This window comes from Mercenaria mercenaria, chromosome 2 (genome assembly GCF_021730395.1).
Source record: "Mercenaria mercenaria strain notata chromosome 2, MADL_Memer_1, whole genome shotgun sequence".
NCBI classification, from domain to species: Eukaryota; Metazoa; Mollusca; class Bivalvia; order Venerida; family Veneridae; genus Mercenaria; species Mercenaria mercenaria.
The window spans coordinates 110882162-110902049 of record NC_069362.1 but is presented as its reverse complement, the minus strand read 5'-3'; the positions used below and the strand labels follow the sequence as shown (position 1 = coordinate 110902049).

Here is a 19888-nt window from a genome sequence, read left to right as displayed (position 1 = left end):
GCTTTCCAGACTTGTAGACTATACTGAAATCATAAGCTGATAAAGCAGCAACCCACCTATGACTGGTAGCATCAAGCTTTGCAGTTGATAAAACATAGGTCAAGGGGTTGTTGTCAGTAAAAACAGTGAAAGAGTTGGCGTAAAGGTAATCATGAAATTTTTCAGATATTGCCCATTTCAGCGCAAGGAACTCTAGTTTGTGTGCTGGATAATTCCGTTCACTAGGCCGGAGTCCTCGGCTAGCATAAGCTATCACTCTCTGGCTGCCATCTTCTTGCTCTTGTAGTAGAACGGCCCCTAATCCAGACCCACTAGCATCAGAATGGACAATAAAGGGCTTAGAAAAGTCTGCAAAGGCAAGAACAGGAGGAGATGTGAGTTTCTCCTTAAGAAGATCAAAGGCAGCTTGTTGTTTTTCACCCCAGTTCCAGTCTACGGGTGACTTAGCTTTCTTCTTAGACTTAGACTTCTTGGATTTGTTTGTGCCATGGCCTTCTAGAAGATGGTTAAGGGGCTGGGCTATTTTGGAATAGTCTTTGATAAAACGACGATAAAATCCAGCGGTTCCAAGAAAGCAACGCAACTGGGAAATATTGGTAGGGACTGGCCAATTTGATATAGCGGAAGTCTTCTCCGGGTCGGTAGAAATACCGTCTTTGGAAATTACATGACCAAGGTAAACGACAGAAGATTTAAAGAGTTCACACTTAGAACCTTTAAGTTTCAAACCATTTTCTTCTAGACGTTGAAACACTGACTCGAGACGACATATGTGTTCTTCGAATGTCTCTGAAAAGATCAAAATATCATCAAGAAACACTAGACATTCCCGCAATAGCAAATCACCAATACAGTTTTCCATTAGTCGTTGGAATGTTGCACCACTATTGACTAAACCAAAAGGCATTCGGTTTGCCTCATAAAATCCAAGATTTCCTACAGAAAAGGCAGTCTTTGACTTGGACTCTTCTTCCATCTCAACCTGCCAGTAACCTGAGCGCAGGTCTAGTTTGGAAAAGAATTTGGAACCTATGAGGAGGTCCACTGTGTCATCGAATCTAGGCAGCATATAAGCATCCCGTCGAGTTTTAGAATTAAGTAATCTGAAATCAAGGCAAAAACGAAGAGACATATCTTTCTTACGAACCAACACGACATTGGAGGAATAGGGGCTGTCACTTTTTCTGATAGCGCCGCTATCAAGCATTTCTCGTAGATGTTGGCGTACTTCTTCGTACATCCCTGGAGGAATCTTTCGGTAGGGTTGTTTGAAAGGGGTGTCATCATCAAGAACAATTTTATGCTTCACTTGATTGCTACAACCAAGGTCTGTGGGGCCAGTAGAAAAGATGTGTTTCCAGTTTCCTAGAACCTGGTGCACACGAAGTAACTGTTCAGGTGACAGGTTCTCAGTGTCAATCTTCAAACCAAGATCCTCAACAAAATTAGTAGTAGAGGGAGGTGTCAAGTCAGAGGCAAGATTATCCACTATCTTAACTTCATTGATAAAACAAAGATTAGACTTCGGCTTAATGAAGACAGATTTAGCCGACATGTTACACAATCGAACTGGTACCTTGGCATAATTACCGTGTTGAGGCACTTGAACAACATGGGGTCTTACTAAGTAAGAGCTATCACAAGAGATATTCTCAGTAACCACTTTCTGAACTGAGTGACTGAGACCTCTGGCGATGCCATTCATAGATATGGACTCATAAGGTCTGATCTCGACTGTATGCTCATTTGTAGACTTAACCATGACCGGCTGGCAAACTAGAGAATCAAAAGCCATTTGCCATGCGTCTGGCAAAGTGATTGCGACTGCGGCAGCAGCCGACTTAAAACGTCTAATCACATTTGTACCTAAAATAACTGGACAAGACCTGTTACTATCAGTGTCTGGAACAACTAGAACAGGAACTGATAAGTTAAAATCTAAAAATGGTACTGCTACTGAAGCTTCAATATAGCCCAATATGTTTAAATGATTACCGTTGGCTACTGAAACATTCAAATCAACACCGAAGTCAGCTAGATCAAGTAATGGTGGTTTGTTGGGCAATGACTGATAAAAAGAATTTGCGACAGTTGTAACCATAGAACCACTGTCTACTAGACCGGTAGCTGTAACATTATTTACAACAACATTAGTAACATTGGAGTCACCAATTAATCTGTCTGTGATACTATTGGAATCTGCAGCAACTGAAAAAGTTGATTTAGCATCAATATGATTATAGTGGCCTTGAAAATTACCCACCTCTGTGCGGCCGTTGGCAGAGGCGGTTAGGCTTTTGGGTCATAGGCTGGGGTGTAACCTTTGTTCCCTCGTCCTCGTGATGAACGTCCCTGACCATGTCTGGGGTGCTGATGTGTAGGTTGCTGAAAAGGCAATTGAGGGGGTGGGTGTGGAAAGTGCTGAGGTATCTGGGAAACAGGTGTGGGGGTCTGCTGAGTGGGTCTCTGGTTGTTGAATGGAGTCAGCGCATCTAACTTTTGGGTGATTGCAGAAAACTTCTTGTCGATACTAGACTGCAGACTACTTAGTCTATGATTGACACGTTGCTCTAGATCAGCCATTTTATGCTTTACATCATCATCATAGGTCTGTTGATTCTGATGTGGCTTGGGTTTTGGATGGTTCATCCTTAACTCTTTCTCAACCTGTCTTATGTGTCTCAATAAAACATCATAATCAGAAACAGAATCTATGAAATGTCGGGTATTGCTCTGTAAAGACTCGGAGAGCAAGCCGGACCACAACCTTTCGCACATCAATTCATTTTTGGATGTTCTAGGGAGGTGTCCACCTTCGAAAGCATTTTCTAGAATGTATTCAAGGCGACTTCCAAAAGAAGTAACAGATTCCTCAGGTTTCTGGGTTGCATTGAAGAACTCTTTCATGGTAATCCCTTTCCGAGAAGGTTCAGAGAAGTTTACATCAAGTTTAGTAAAGATCTGATTTATAGAAGCAGAATCACCTAAAGAAACTACAAGGCGGCGTGCTGTTCCTCTCAAAGAGTTACGCAGGGCCTGTAAAATCTGCATATTTGAAAGGGTAGTGTCTTTCCGCAAACAACGTATCTCATGTCTCCACTCATAATACCCAACTTCATTTTTTGGTACTGGTTCATCTCCTGAGAATGAAGGAATCCTTGGAATTTTTCCAAGAGGAACTGAAGAGGGAGAGGAAACACTAGGATACATAAAACGCATAGGTGAGGAAGGCAGACCTGTGGGTGGGAACATGAGAGGATTCTTAAGTTTAGTATCTGTAGTAGGTATATCAGTATGTGGGATACCTTTGGGTGTAATGTTGTACTTAGCAGAGAGGGCTTTCAACATTTCTTCCTCTGAAGGCATTACAACTTCCTTTTCACTGCCGCCTACGGCACCCAGTACAGGTTCAGGTTCAGTATCAGACATATTTGAAAGATATTTGTACCAAGATGAAAATAGCAAAGTATTTTCAAGTTTTTCTTCGGTAAGAACTGAAAAGACCACACACACAAAAAAAAACTATCAATGTACCAGGTAATTCTCAAATTACCAAAAAATAAAAAATATCAAATTGCTATAAATATATACAAAGTTTTTTTTTTTTTTTTTTTTCAGACTGGCTTAAATTCAAGTTGTAAATAAGTATGTGTAAATTGTATATCAACCGGGTTTATACTGAAACCTGAATTCAAATCTTCTAAGTTTGAAGTATAAATTTAACTATTTAAATCAAATATTTCAAAGTTCAAAATCAAGCTGATGAAATGAACTAAATGCTGTAAAATTAATTCAGCTAAGTGCAGCGACTACTGAAAAAAAAATCAAGTGCTGAATATTAAAATTCAACTTCTACTCAAAAATACTGTACTGTCAATTTCTAAATATCACAACAAAACTTCAAGGTCAACTCAGTATAGAAATATTCAATATACTGCTGTCACTAAATCCCAATAACAAAAGGATGTATGGAGTAAATGTAGGTCAAATGATCTACAGTATTTGTAAACAAACTAACCTGTGTGTAAAAATTCAATATTCTAATATGCTGTCAAATGTCAGTGAACAGTGATGTAAACACAACACATGTATTGTGTATTGAACAGTTAAATCCTATACTGATCAACACTACACAAATAAATGAACACAGGTTCACTAGACTAGTAAATACACTAAAGTCACTTAAAACACAAGTACCTGTATGAAATAATATGATTTGCAACTTCAAATACTAATAATACTATGACCGTATTCTAGACAAATCAAGCTGCAAATAAATAGATCTAGAATTCTAACTATAAATTACTGGGATCTCTGTTGTTCTGGTAATAATCAGCACTTGTACATAAAATGCTGAAAATGAAATATATATTGTTAGTTTACATGTATATATATTTATTCAAAATGAAACTTGAACTGCCAAACTGAAAGTGAAAGTAGAAATTTGCAGTAATTTCAGGACCCTGTAAATAAATATTGTGTAATTAATTTAAATTCAAATGGGAAAATATATTGAGTATGCTGAAAACAAAATATCTAATCTGAAAACTATGAATCTGTGCTAATTTCTCTGTAGAAACACAAATATGGTCATGTACCAGTAAAATCAAACAAAATAAACATGAATAAATACACATAAAATGAGGGTACACACAGAATGGCAAAACAGATAATGTAAATGTGTGTTTACGAATATTTCACACACACCTTTCAGGACTCACCACAGGGAAAATTGTGCAGTGTAAATTATACCCAAGGCAAAAAAAACAGTGCAGTTAGTTGGGAAAGTAAAGAAATCAGGTCAAACTCAGTGAACGCAAAGACTTGAACACCCTAAATTTTTCTAACCTTGATATTTTACTTAACTAAGCTAACTAGACTAATGATCCACACTATGTGTTTCTTATAGGTAGACAGTATACTAGTGCGAATCCAACTTTCTAAGTAAACACCACAATATCTGTCAATGCTTGCAAAATTTCAATGAAAATCAATAATACGAGTACCTTTTGCTGCAATCAAAACACATTCAAAGAATATATGTTACACTAAAATACAAACTGTATCACACGGAACCGTAATTCAACCTCAATCAAATTTTTGGGATTATATCTACTCAAACTTGACAAAAATTACGATGTCGCGAAAATGTATGAAAATATGATATAGCAATCTAAATGTACGTTGCAATTTAGAATTTATACTGCGACCGTCGAAAACAAAGCCAAACCAAATGAAAACTACCAAGAAAGAATTTCTTACTGCTCAAAAATTTAACCGAAGTTAAAAATTGCACAAAAGCTCTATCGTTTGGTTTTCACTACGAAAATCGTCCTAGCTTTTAAACTCTGCGCTACATTAGATTTACACAGAAAATAGTGCGCAGCGTTACTTATCAAAAATCCAAAAATTACAACATATATCAAGAAAATGTACTTACGGTTCCCAAAAATCCAATTTAATCCACAAAAGACACTATAATTAAAAACACATTTTAAAATAACACTAATATCACAGTCATATTCCTCCGCCTCGTTGCTCCGTGTTCCGTAAGATTAAAAGTCACAGTCACGTGATGTAAATACAGCTGATAATAGCTGTCAAAATTGACAGTCTACTCGCGAGAGTGTACACTTTAAAGAAAAAAAGGGATGGGGGTGGGGAAAGAGGTGGTATACCATAGATAAGGTTGCCGGCGTTGTCTTGAACTCCTCTTCCTCTCGTGCGGGCGTCGGGGTTTTAGAACAACCTCCTTACCATGGAATACGTGGTGTACATTCAGCTCTGATCGCCGTTCTGGTTTTCTTACTGTCCGCCTCGTCGGGGAGCCATTTTGTAGTATAGGTAGTTTGTATAACACAACTATTTTGAGGTTTCTTCAATTTATTGGACAGTACCAGTATAGTACGTGTAGAGAAAAACCTACAACATAAAACAGTAAAATCATGAACATAGAAAATACGAATTACAATACAACAATAGCAGAATGTGAAAAATACAGATTTCACAAAATAGATCTCTCGCGGTAAATAAGTTATCATTGCATTTAAAAAGAACAAATACTAAAGAAAATATCTTACCAGAATCGACTAGCAAAGGTACACTTATGACATAGTAAATTGTCCAAAGGTAAGGACATTAAATTACTACAGTATAACAATAGTTCTAGAGTAACTTGCGTTCACTCGGACAATGATTCTCAAGAATGAAGAATAGAGGGCCGTGCAATTGTTAGTTCGCGCCAAAAGTTGTTATTTGTGCATGAAGATAACTGACCAATGAAAACGTCTTCTATCTACAAAACAAGTTCAAATGCACGAGTGTACACATGACTGAACATGATAATACAAACACGGAGTACAATACAATATGATACAACGAAACACAGAGTACAAACATGATACAACGGAATACGGAGTACTGATCACCGATATACGACCTGACTATAAATAAATGACTGTGAATCCATTTATCAGTTTAAATAAAGTGAAACTTGACTTTACTACACAAGTTTATTCTATATCAAGGCTTATTACAAGCATGTGATAAGAATAAGAAAAACACAAACTGAAAAACAGTAACAAGACATGTGTGACGAAAAGAAACAAAACAAAACAGCACATGTGTTATTCAAGGAATGTACAAGACTAAATACGGAATGAATAAACCAACCGTAAAAGTAGCCGTACAAAATAACCAGACTGAAAAAGTACCAGAAAATATTTGTTAAAATTCACAATTTTGTCAGTGGAGAATGACTCTAATTTAAATAAGCAAAACTAAAGCAAGTTTAACAAGTCTAGATTTACTACTATTATTCCTGAGCAGACTTAACTTTAAAGAATTAGGACGTCTCTTATAATAACTGGGAATGTATTTTTTTCTCCAGTTGGTGAAAAATGGACACTCTAACTTATGATTCATGATTCTAAATTTACAGAGTGCATGTACTAAAATTTAGGTAAAATATCTAACCAAACTCAGTTTTATAAATTCTATAAACTAAACACTTAGGTGACTGTTCCACTCGACTATGCCAGTTCTGGAAAAACTAATCAGTAAGTCTTGTTTTAACCATTGTTTGGAAAACACTCGGCGGAGCATTTTTTCACCGCATTTTGTTTACAATCGCAGAATGGTTTTCTAAGCCTAGATCTTGGCAGAGGTCAAAGGGATTTCTGGCTTCATTAGCACAGTTGGGGCCAATGACTATCACAGTATGGTTCCAATAAACAAGGGTCATTGTTTATTGGAAAGTCGGTCTACCTTACAGGTGTATCAATTAGTGAGAAGGGTAAACAGTGTATTTTATTTAATAGATATCTGATAAATTTGAAAATTATACTTATTTGTGGCATTTCTATGAAAAGGAAAATATTGGTTGATCAAACATAATAGTAAAATAATAAGAAACTTATTTAGGAATATGTTACAAATTCCATTATGTTTTAAGGAGGGAAAAGCAAGTTCTGTCTAGAAATGTGCTCAAATTCAAATTTGATATTTTAGAAAAATGTGATATTCACTCATCTAAAAGTTTTGTTTTATTGCTTGCAGAATATTGTACACACATCTGTGATGTTGAAAATGAAATTTTATGTCACTAAGCTTAATAAAGATCATCAAAGCTTTTTAGATCTAGATTTGTCCGCCATCCAAACAATCTACATTTGAACGTGCTATTCCACGTGCATTCAAGCAGCAGTGGGTAAATGAACTTGATTGGATTCAGTATGACTTTGGGTCTTAACTTATATTTTGTAATTGTTTTAAGATAAGATTATTACATAGGATAAGTTTTGGATAGCAGTATGAAGTCATGTACATGCATGTTGTATGCTCTTATGTAAATGTCAGTCGTAGAAGATATTGTTTTAAGATAATAAATTTGTTAACAATAAAAGTTCTGACTTCTGCCAACCATAGTTGCATGGTGCGTTGTATATAATGTATAATGTATAGTATAAAATAAATATTAAGTTTTAAAAATATATGCATTATATTGAGCAATATATATAGTATATTTCAAGCAGCTGCGGTTCCCACAATGTCTTTATTCTTTGGCTACTCCATCTGCAATGTTGGCTACAATTTTTGGCTAAAGGTAATAAGATTTGGCTACAAGATTTTTTTCATTTGGCTAAACGCTTGACTACAAGAAAATTTATCCCAGTGCCACCGCTGCTGCTGCTGAGGTACTCTCCTGGAATGCAAACACAAGACTATAAACATTACATGTAGCTTGAAAACAACTGAAAGATCATAGATGAAATAGTGTTGATATTTCTGTAGTTTTATTGCGTTCTTGGATTTGAAATTTGGATTTTTTATAATGCCAATTAAAGTTTTTTTTTCAGTTTACTATAAATTTTGTGATAGGACAATTGCATTCATTAACGTTCTAAGACAGCTTTTCTAGCGCGACAATTCAAGTGGTTTAACTTTCAAAAGTAAATTCCTTAACATTTGTAGTTATAATGGTTGTTATATAAGGACACTTTATTATATAAAAATATTCATGCTAGGGTTTTTATCGAATTGTATATAGTATACGTAGAAAATTTAATCTGATTTCAAACTCGGGACGTTGTTGACTACTACAAGCCATGCCGATTCTTTCTGCAATTAATCTTGAATGGAAGAAGATATGATGCAATAGATATCTAAGTTTTATGATTTGTATCATTTACTCTTGCTGGCAATCGTACATGCTGGAATGATAATATGTACTTACACACTTGTAAGATCCACCGTACGTAGTGTATAAATCTTTGATGTCTGTGTTGTCACAAATGGAAACAGAATATCCTAGCTTCCTGATATCTTCATTAAACTTGGCCCCCGCGGCAGTGCATGTTCCCCCTGGATCCATACTGACACATTTACGAATAGCCTCAAACGAACTGAAAGATCGATTTTTTCTGTAGGTGTAAAACAGTAAAGTTGTAGTCAAATAATATACCACGCAATATTGACATACATTATGTTAGATCAATGTGGATTGTGGCCACAAAACAATATGCCATATACAGTTTTTATAACTTCAAGCTCAAATCACTTGACGCATAATTATATTGCATTACAGTTGCATATTATGGTATTTGCTTTCTGCTCTAAGTCGTTTCTCAGTCGGGACTTGTATCTAAAAATTATGCATTCACACCCCATCCTTGGCTGCTGTGGTCTTCGAACAGATGAACAGACTTACTATCTGGAGCTTCAAAGCAGTTCATGCATCGGTTTTACTAACATTAGCAGTAGACGTTTTTACTCATTAAATACAAGCCTAACTGGTCCAGTTGTAACAAACATAACTGTACCAAACCTCGCTTTTATCTACATTATTAGATGAGCTTGTTTTCACAAACTAAAGTACCAGACCTCAATTTTATTTATTTAAGTAGCATGCCCTGTTTTCACAAACTAAAGTACCAGCCCTCGATTTTATTTACACAAGTAAAATGTTCTGTTTTCACAAACATCCTCAAATCAGTTGCCCAAATTAAGACTTTCCATAGAGTTTGGAGACTTGAAATTTATAGAATTAACACCGAGAATTTATTGACGATTCTAAAACAATCTAGCAGCGGTACTATAAACTTGCGCTATAGCATGCAATACAGAATGAATTTCCTCTGTAGAAAACCACCACCGGCAAGTCTGAAACATGTTTGACACGATAAACGTGTGTGTCACGTCAACGTCGCATTCCATTTGTCTAAAGATCCTCTATATATTTCATGGAGAAAGTAATTAACCGGAAATGAAATAATGCCCATTTATAGGTTAAGAAAAGGCGTTAACAGCAAACTTTTACTGAACATTACAACTGACCTGCACAAAGCTTGCTTGTCTTTTTCCGCAGGATTGAAATTGTTTCCAATGCTTTCAGCATCACAGACATTGTTCGCTACACAGCCTCCGTCAAACTGTTGCATTACTGCTATTATAAGAATTCATTTAGACGTCGATATCATCCAATGTCATTACCATTAATAGTGTAAGTAAGTCTTATACATGTAAAAAGAGGCTAGGGAAAATGACATCATAAAAGCTGTATCATTTATCATTTATATTCCTTTTAATTACTTATTATAATATTATGATGTCAGTTGTTGCACATAATATAGTAGTTACGATTTTGGCAAAAATGTTGTTGTTTGAATTGATTAAAAAAATGCCCGAGAATAACGTTATATTTATTCAAGAGTGACATAAAAGCTTAATAAAAAACGACAATTCTAAATAGCCAGGGCGAAAAAAGACAGACTAGACTTCCTTGTCCAACCACAATTTTGCATAAAAGAATTTACTCTAAAACTTTGCTCGAAATTAGACATCGTGAAAATGTAAGAAATCTAGAACATTACTTACACTCAATATTTGAGCAGATAAACCTATAATAGACCTTCCACTTCTCCGGATCGTACATGAAAAGATGTTCACGAAATTCCTCGCGCTTGTCGCAGTCACCCACTGCATCCTTTTTGCATTTCACCAAGCATTCAACACTGAAACATAAACCAGTTAACTACGCTAGATGCTTTTAAATGTTGCAGTATGTCGATTGTTCAGTTGCTATGGACAAGTGGGGTTAATGTCACTGGCAACGAATCACTTGCCCCTGACCGATGTGATTTCGAACACTCGCTTTTGGTGTAGAATTCTTCATATGAGGGAACCATCTAGATAACTTACAGAAGGCTGGTGGTCTAACCCAGGGGCCTGCCAATGATAAAAACAATGTCAGGTAGAGCAACTGCGGTCCTTTTATATCATCAAGAGCTGGAAAAGTTGATATATGATCTAAACTGTGTCGGTGTGGCTCAAAACCTGAGGCCTTAAGTGAATTTTCGATCTGTGCATCAAACAACTTTCCTCCGCCACAGCTAATAGCTAACTGACAATTAAAATGTTGCTTCTTTGATAGTTGGTCAGTCATACCCACTGCTTTTAGTTATATTCTAGACACTCGATTTATCCGACAGTTCAGGTAAATAGGGGAAAAACTAATTCTAATATACTAGAAGCCATTAAGTTATGTGACATTTTGTAGAACCAACAGTCTGCCAAAAAAACATTTCTTGGCTTTCCGAAAACATATGACTTAGACCCAAGTAAGGCTTAACACAGAGCAGTGGTCCGAGAGACATATGAATTGAGGTAACAAAGTTCAAGAGAGATACATTAAAAGTCGTAATGACATAGGCAGGAAAGTATTTCATACAGATACGGTATCAGATATACGGAAACACAAAGAGACAACCAGAAAACAAAGACTATAATAATATGTCTTAGATATAAGCTCGTTCAGGATTGTTGGAAGCCGTCAGGAGGCGGCTTCCAGTAGGTACGCTTCAAAATTTGTCCTATGGAGATGACGTCATCAATTTAGGATCAGTTGTTTTATTACCTGTTATGTTTAGATTGTAAAAATTGTACATAACACAAAATGATTTCATAAAATTTGAAAGTATAAAATCAAATTGATTTTTTTAAATCATTCAATTTCTTTTTGATGCAGGTATATAATCATAATTATAGCATTAAATTATCAGCAACAATCGTAAAAGAACTTTTCCCCATTTTTGTAGACTTGTCAAGGGTCCTCTTCATAAATACTTTATTTGTTTTATTTGATACTTATTTCCGCGAATTTCGCATAACTTGAGTGAAAAATGTAAATATATTTATAAGGTAATAGAATATTTGAAATGATCTTGTTCGCGCAAAATTAGCGATTGAAATTCTTTCTCTCTAACAAAAATACCTGTAGGAATGCAAGTTTATACAGACTGGTTTTCGAACTTATCTGCTCCACTACATTACGAAGATTATTTACCGGGAACCATGACACTGCAATAAATTTCTCCTGTTGATAGAGATCTTAATCAACATTTAGTTAACAGGTGGTTAGCGCGTGTTCATGAGTTGAGATTCTGTTTTGTTTTACTAATCTCACTAGTTTAATTCACCATAAAGTCTGAACTGCCCTTAATCTTCAATTACAATTATGTAAAAACTATGATACTTAAATGAAAACATATTAAATAGTTTTCTTATTGGTTAGATTAATGAATATGTATAAGCAATTTAGAAGTGCATTATGTTACTTTGATATCAGATATATTCAACAATGTATCCTCAAGTATTACAAGTATTGCAAAAATATTTGTTTTTATATAAAAGAATGATATTTAGGAATAATATTAACATATATTGAATGGTGTTCAGTTAAAGTTGAACATAGGCAGAATAAATATTTTAACAATGGATTCAGATTTAGAAAAGGAATTAGATGTTTTACAATATAAAGTGTTAAGACGTAATTAAGACATAATTAAAAGGAAATGATGTTTTTCTTTCTCTTTTTTTTTGTTGGATTTTTTAAAGATAGTTTAGAAACGAAAACTCATTTTCTAACGTTCATAATAGACCAAACAGTTAAAGAAAGATGATTTTTAGCCGAATTCTGAAGATCAGTGCCTTATCTTTGCAAAACTTGGATTCAAAGTTACTGTGATAACTTTGATTTAAATGAAGAATAATTTTCTTTGTTTTGGAATGAGATGAGTATGTGTGTGACTTGCAAAATAGGCACCAATTTATCAGATTTTTAACGGCAATTTTTAACTCTGCGTGTATGACAAATTATAGAGATGTAAAGTCCTAATATTCCATCGAAGATAATCTCCTGAATGACCGCCCCAAAGCTTTTGGTCGAAATTAGCGGAAGTTGGTATTAATGATTCAAAAACCTTAAATCGGGAGGATTTTCGACCCGTGTAAAAGTTATGATCAAGTTATATTTCACATTCCAAGACGTCTGCTAACAGAATAAAAAATATTTTTACATAATAGTTATCATAGTTACTGTTTCTTTTCAGTGATACAGTGGTATAAATTTACAATTTGGTACATGGTGCTTTTTGTTGCTAGTAGCTGCTGTCCTGGTGTGCACATGGGTTCAAAACATAACTCGGGTTAAAATCATATTTAGACAGAAAGAGTAAGATGGAACTAAATTTCTTTACAGAAACCCCTACCTCAAAGTCATACTTAGTGTTCAAAGGTCAAAACTTGGTGCTGTTAGTCCTTTTGACACCTGTCGAGCTTGACATGTTGTCCAAGGTCATCTAGTTTGAGTGTAAAACAATTCCTAAGATGTTGCATGGCATGAAGAAGGATAATTGCCAGATATTTCACCTGTCCTAAATAAATGACGTATAAATCTGAAGTATTTGATGATACGGAATCTTAACATCACCGTGCACAAACCATAAGTTTACGTGGTGCAATTTTATAATCATTTATTCTATTAAACATTTTACTTCATAGACAGCTTCCATATTTCTATGTCTAAGACATTTTAAGGAACAAAGAAATTGCGGCTTCTTTGATGCCATGCATAAAAAATTCGTCTTGTTATCAATGTGGAATGATACAGAGGACTCAAAACAGTTCCTATTAAATTAATTATTTATAACATTGCCTAAATGTCCAGTCTGCCTGACCCGTATTCATCAAGATTTAAGTCTGAAACTTAGACTAAAGGCTAAATTTACTTTTTGCGTTTAAAAACTTTGACTATTAAATGATTTGAAATGTCTTTATTTATATTATTTGTACAATCACATACTTTTTGCACATTTCTGTCATAGAAGCATTGAAATAGGTTTCGTCACACTTATTCCATGCCGGATCGACTGTTTCTTTGTTACACACCTCATAAGCTCCGGTGGCGTGCCCAACAAACACAGCTTTAAATGAAAAATAAGAGAAATAGTGAGCGAATTGGGATAATGAAGTTACAGAAATATAATTAGATGATCAGGCTATTAGTATACACTTATTGAATGGTTTTTCGGTCAATAGTCAAAATTATTACACGACTCCTTAATAAATAATAAAAAGGGTATACAGTAGTAAATAAATTTACTACATGTTCTATATAAAATTAGCAATCTTCTAAACACATAGCCAGGCCGATTTTAAAAAAGGATTACTAGCTTTATTTTCTTAAATGACCTACACACCACAAAAAAGAACACCAAGAAAAGTAGGGGTCATGTATCTTCTAAGAGAGATTTTTGTCTGACTGGTCAACACTATGGAATATCTTCTAAACTGACAGCTAAAATGTGGGTATGAACACATGTGTAACTAGCTTTGTTTACATTTCTTCAAAATCAAAACCTCTCCTTGAAAATTCTACCAAAATGTCAGATATAGGTTCAAACTGAAACTGATAAAAACAGGACCTGGCCTACATATATAAAACATGAAAATGCCACTTTAACTGGTAACAACATGGAGGATTCTTTCTTTCCACCATTATCCGAAGTGCTTGATTACCTATTTAGTACTTATCTATTGTACCTTGTATAGATATTTAAATCTATAAAAAGATAAAACTAGCTCTTACACGTACCTAGACAGGTCGTCAACAAAATGTAATTCATGGCTGAAATAAAACAGTGAATACAAATTGGATGGTGTGTGATTTATGAAGACTCAAAAATATGCATGTACATGTAATAATTACTTAACAAATAAGTTTGTCAGGACAATAACGGAACTAGCAGCTTAAATATCATCAGACAATAATTTGGAGGAAAGTTGAATCAGTGTTTTCATTTATACGCATACATGACCATAGGCAAACGTTATAAAACTGAGTACTAGACCTTTCTAACGTAAACGTAATTACGAAACGGAATACTGAATCCGTAAAATTTTAGGCTAATTTGTGGTCTATGGGAGACAAATTCATCCAATAGTAATACAATAGTATCTCCCTTAGACCATTATTTGCAAATAACATTTACGGATTCAGTAATCCGTTTCCGATTTACGTTTACGTTAGAAATGTCTATTCGCAAATGAGCACAATCTTGAAACTGAATGGTAAGGCGGTGTAGGACTACATTCGTAACAGACCGCATTTGTAACAGGTGTTACCAATGCGATCGCATATGTAACAGGTGTTACAAATGAGATCGCATATGTAACAGAAAACAAGCACATTTGTAACAATTTTTGAGACAAATGTGATCGATGCCGATTTTTGATGTGCCATCTGATCACATTTGTCACGCCTATTAGGGACCGCATACTAGCTTTCTTCACAAAGATAAGCTTGTATTCCAATAACAGTGGTTGCATGTTTATGATAAAATCAAATTAAATTACAGTTTTTCATAAGTTTTGTATATAAACGTAAAGGTAAGACCACTTTCAATGGTTTTTTTTCATTTTCAATTATCATGCTTTTGGTTACTGATTGTTAAGAATTAACTACCATACGGTGGTACAATACCCCTAATATACACGGCATATAAAAGCCTGTGATATACCCAGTAATGATATTTTTATACACGCAAGACGATAGGTCACTTTACTGAATATTACATTCAGAGGAACGGGATGTATAAATTGTTTGTATGTCGAGTATAGGGCGAAGTTGCAGAATGAAAAGCAGACGACCGCTATGCTCTTGACTAGAATCCGCTTATTTGTCATCAAACGCCAATTTTAGCCGAGATGAAAAAGCTGCAGCGAACAACAAGTAAATAACCAGCACTTTTTAAATGTTCAGTGCTAGGAAAATTAACGTTTAAAGTTGCATAAAACAAAAGCCTGTATGTTGTTTATGTTCATTAAGCAAGGAAAATAATCCCGGTGCATACAAAACACACATTGAAGAAGCCAGATATTTACCGCGAACCCAGTACCACCTAAGGTGGCACAGATGTGGCATAAATGTTTTTATTACTAATACGTGCGCGTAATACGTGCGCGTATTAATATATGTGTGTTCGGGTTTAACGTCTTTTTTTCAACAATAAAAAGCATCTTTGCATGTATTAGTATAAGAAACAACTGCGCACGTATTAAGTAATAAATGCACACGTAATCGATATAAATCGCGTATGCGATAGTAAGCCAGGCCCGGCGATATCCAAAATGGTGAGTGATACATGCTCAGAAGTTTTGTATTTTTTATTTCTGTTAAAACCGATGATGTTTTTCATACTTATAAGTGCGCAGATGTTTTAGTACAAATACGTGTGCACTTTACAATTAATACGTACACTAGAAATAATTATTACGTGCGCACATATTACTTAGTAATTTATCTATGTCACCTATGTGCCACCGTATGTGCCACCGTATGTACCACCGTATGTACCACCGTATGTGCCACCGTATGTGCCACCGTATGTGCCACCGTATGTGCCACCGTATGTACCACCGTATGTGCCACCGTATGTGCCACCGTATGTGCCACCGTATGTACCACCGTATGTGCCACCGTATTGCCACCGTTATGTGCCACCGTATTGTACTACCGTATGTGCACTATGTGCCACGTATGTCACGTATGTACACGTATGTGCACGTGTGCACCTTTGCCAGATGTACCACCGTATGACCACGTATGACACGTATTGCACCGTATGTGCCACGTATGTACCTACGTATGTACACCGTATGTGCACCTATGTGCCACCGTATGTACCACCGTATGTACCACTACATTCCCCGATTTTTTAAAGATCTAGAAAACGAAAAAGTGCAAAACTCCCCCAATATTTTTATCACCCTTATTTTCGGGTTGACGACTATATATTTTAAAAGCGTATTCACTTACAGAGCAGACAGCCTAGTCCGTGCCCGCTTCTAGTGCGGGAGCTCCTGGGTTCAATCTCCGGTCGTGCCAGACCAAAAACGTGAAAAATAGTACCAGCAGCTCCCTTGCTTGGTGGTCAGCATTAAAAGGGAAATAGATGTCTCTTCTCTCCGATATTGAGAACGGGTGCAATTGTCCAGTGTTAACGCAGTCTAACCATGAAACCAGAGGGCGTTAGTTCGAGCCTCCGTTCCTCCAACTAAGTTACTAACATTGGGATAAGAGTCCCGTGTATGGGTAATTTAAACCTGGCACGCTAGAAAACCAGGGAAGCTTCTTCTTCTATATCTTGGACTATCCTTCCACGAACAGTTTGGACAGTATGAATTTGAATGTCGATATTGGGCTGTCGTGCGTACGATCGCGTCAAAGCGGCTCATCACTCTTACATAAGCAAATGAACTATTAACTAGTGCCAGTTGCGTTGCTCATAAGTATCTTTCTTGCCTCTTTAACATTTGAGCAACCAAACAAATTCTATAATTATTTTCTTTGAAAATGGCGATTAAATACTATAAACTTGAATACCATGCCAAAATGCAGTTGATAAAACATATTCAACTGATCGTCAACAGTTTTACTTGTACATTAACCTGGTACTACTGAAATATCTTACAATCACGCTACCCCCCCCCCCCCTCTCCCCCACCCCCGCCCCCACAACCCCCGCGTATTCTGTTTGACATGAGTACGTTATCCTGTTTACTTCAAGGAAAAGTGTGACTTACAACTGCGAAAAAAAAAAAATGAAATTCAATGAGGCGGACCTGATGTCCAGCTGCTTTTTCCTTAAAAGGTTTATTATATGTTTATTTTAGTAATTTTCAAGGTCTGACTAGGTTTTCAAATGAAGGAATTAAGTAAATTCTTACTAATTTCGACGAGTAAGATTTTTTTTCAATGTGAACACCATTTTAAAAGATTTCCATCTAATATCGTGAGATGTTTTTATTTTTTTTATTTTTTATTTAAAAAAGTATTTCCATGATGTATATTTGTCCTAGTGTGTATTAATGTTAGATTGTGCCGGCGATGCAAGTCAGGCTAAAGACATTGTATTATGCTTCAGTAAGTTTTATGACCCGGTCTAAATATGTGACATCTTCGAGATCGCAATGCTATGGTCTTGATCACCACGGTGACCTATGTTTAATTTTGCCGGTGGAATAATAATTATATAATAATTGCTCTTAGCAGAAACCCGATAGTTACTGGAAATAATGGAATATTAGTATTAAAATGAAATGTCACCATATTTATGTGTTAATTATTTTTAAACCTCCCACGGGGATGTGATCCCACTAAATAATGGGAGGGTTTCTAATTCGCATAATAATACATCGTTAAGTTAGATTTAAGTTAATATTGAAAAAAAATATAATCAATCAGTAAAAAATAACACATTAAGTGCAATATTAAAAATTCATCAAATCTCCCGTGGTTGGTTTCCTCCTGTAACGAATATGGGAGTTTTTTTTTTTTCAAAATTCACTTTTCAACGCGAAATAATGTCAGAGCAGTTTCTTATTACATATATTATTAATTTGAGAAAATATTTTGATTTAAAAATTTGAGAGAGAAAAAAACACGGGTTTTCCTCCCGTAATTGGTAAAGTGGGAGAAAACCTCCCACAGGGGGTCCCGTGGGATAGTAAAAACCCCACTGGAGAAAAAAATACTCCCACGGGAGGACCGACTTTTAAATCATCCCAAGAGCTCGTTTCTTGAGTTATGCAAAAGAAAACGGCCAATTATTTCTCTAGGAGACCCGAACTATTGTTAGATGTTGAAAATCAAAGAAAAGTCACAGACAAAAGGTAGCTGAGTTTGCGAAAATTCCTCATTTGCAAACTAAATCCGGAGACTGTTTGGTGCAGCAAGTCACCTGTTATATAGTTTGTCATCTCTGTTATATATAAAAAAGAATTTGAATGTATAAGATATCTGCAAAACTCACGCATGCATTCACACGCACACGTTTGTTAAACATGTGTGTGTAACATCCATTATTTTTTAAAATGCTAAAATCCACGGATGTATGTAACTTCTGTTTTTAAATTTATTAGTTGTAGGAATAGAAAGAGTGCGAAAGTTGTTATACGGGTCGTTTAACTGAACTTGGATGTTATGTATCCATTCGTATAAAAACAATAATAGTTACGAGAAAAAAATATGCAGTAAACAAAGCTATTTACCTGAATAAACTCCGTAGCTAAAAGCTATATATATTTTATTTAGATCTACACCAACTTACGTCAAGTTATTGAATATGTAGTGAATTCAGGTCACCGCAGTTCAGTTAAGTCACGCAGTTATTAACAGTAACTGTTGCTTCACTCCATAGGCATTAGGCGCATTTGTTTGGCGGTCTTAAAAGTATTTAGATTCGGTTATCAACAAGGCTGAATAAGGTTATCAGTATCAAATTTCTGTACATGAAGTCCATTTTAAATTCCTTTTTGAAGTATTATCAGTTGTCTGTTGAAGTTTAAGTCAACAAATATACTTAACTTAAACATAAATCGATGAAGTCCGCAAAACTTCCCAATCAAGGTCAAAATTTGAATTCTCTATAATTATAGATGTAGTGCAGAGATCGAAAAAAAATCCACGTGCAGATGAAAACACTAATGTTATTCTACGGAAGCAGGTAATCAAATCATGAATAAAATATTTCTTAGATCTACACGTATTAGTTAAGAATTCCTTTTTATTTATAACTAAGGTGTTTTAGCTAGATTTCCCGACGTACACATAAAATTTGCCTGACCTTTTTTTTTTCGTTTTTTTCTATATCGCTGTGGTAATCGATATTTCTATGCTAATATACATTCACACGCTTCCAAGATTCCCTATCTTGTTTTTCTTTCTGTATTGATAATATATGAATCGGCTGCAGGCGAAGTAAATATCGTATGCCACGTATCTACAGTTAGTCATCTTGTCGTCTCGTGCACACAAAAAGTGTTAAACTTTATTAAAGGTGCACATGTTGATTTAGAAAATACTTTACTAGTATTCTTTTTCTATCTAATGTCTCACTAAATATGACACTGACAATAATCATTTAATAGCAAAATAATAAAAGCAACATGAAAATATCATTTTGACTAGAAACCATTAAACAACAAACAAAAGTCATTCGTCCTCCACCTCTGATTCATGTGGGGAAGTTGGCAGTTAGTTGCGGAAAAC

The 19888-nt window shown here is 35.3% G+C and overlaps 2 protein-coding genes across 4 annotated transcripts in view; both read right to left on the bottom strand.

The window, feature by feature from the left end:
• Positions 1-4205, bottom strand: part of LOC123564909 (uncharacterized) — a 28014-nt gene extending 23809 nt beyond the window's left edge. Inside the window, exon 1 of one of the 2 annotated variants that reach the window (XM_053537546.1) lies at positions 4019-4205. The gene's annotated coding sequence lies outside the window, so the exon portion shown is untranslated. The remainder of the gene's footprint in view (positions 1-4018) is intronic. The other variant, XM_053537545.1, reaches the window with a different exon arrangement.
• Positions 4206-4935: 730 nt separating this feature from the next.
• Positions 4936-19654, bottom strand: LOC123564907 (uncharacterized). 2 transcript variants are annotated; one of them, XM_045358829.2, is made up of 7 exons: positions 18889-19654; positions 14432-14464; positions 13640-13760; positions 10375-10511; positions 9835-9943; positions 8735-8903; positions 4936-8203 (listed from the first exon to the last, which is right to left on the bottom strand). In XM_045358829.2, the coding sequence occupies exons 2-7, from the start codon at positions 14460-14462 to the stop codon at positions 8165-8167; spliced, it is 606 nt and encodes a 201-aa protein (XP_045214764.1). In that variant the 5' UTR covers positions 14463-14464; positions 18889-19654; the 3' UTR covers positions 4936-8164. The 2 variants fall into 2 exon arrangements, with proteins under 2 accessions (XP_045214764.1, XP_045214765.1); XM_045358830.2 differs by having other exon boundaries at positions 9835-9940.
• Positions 19655-19888: the final 234 nt, after the last annotated feature.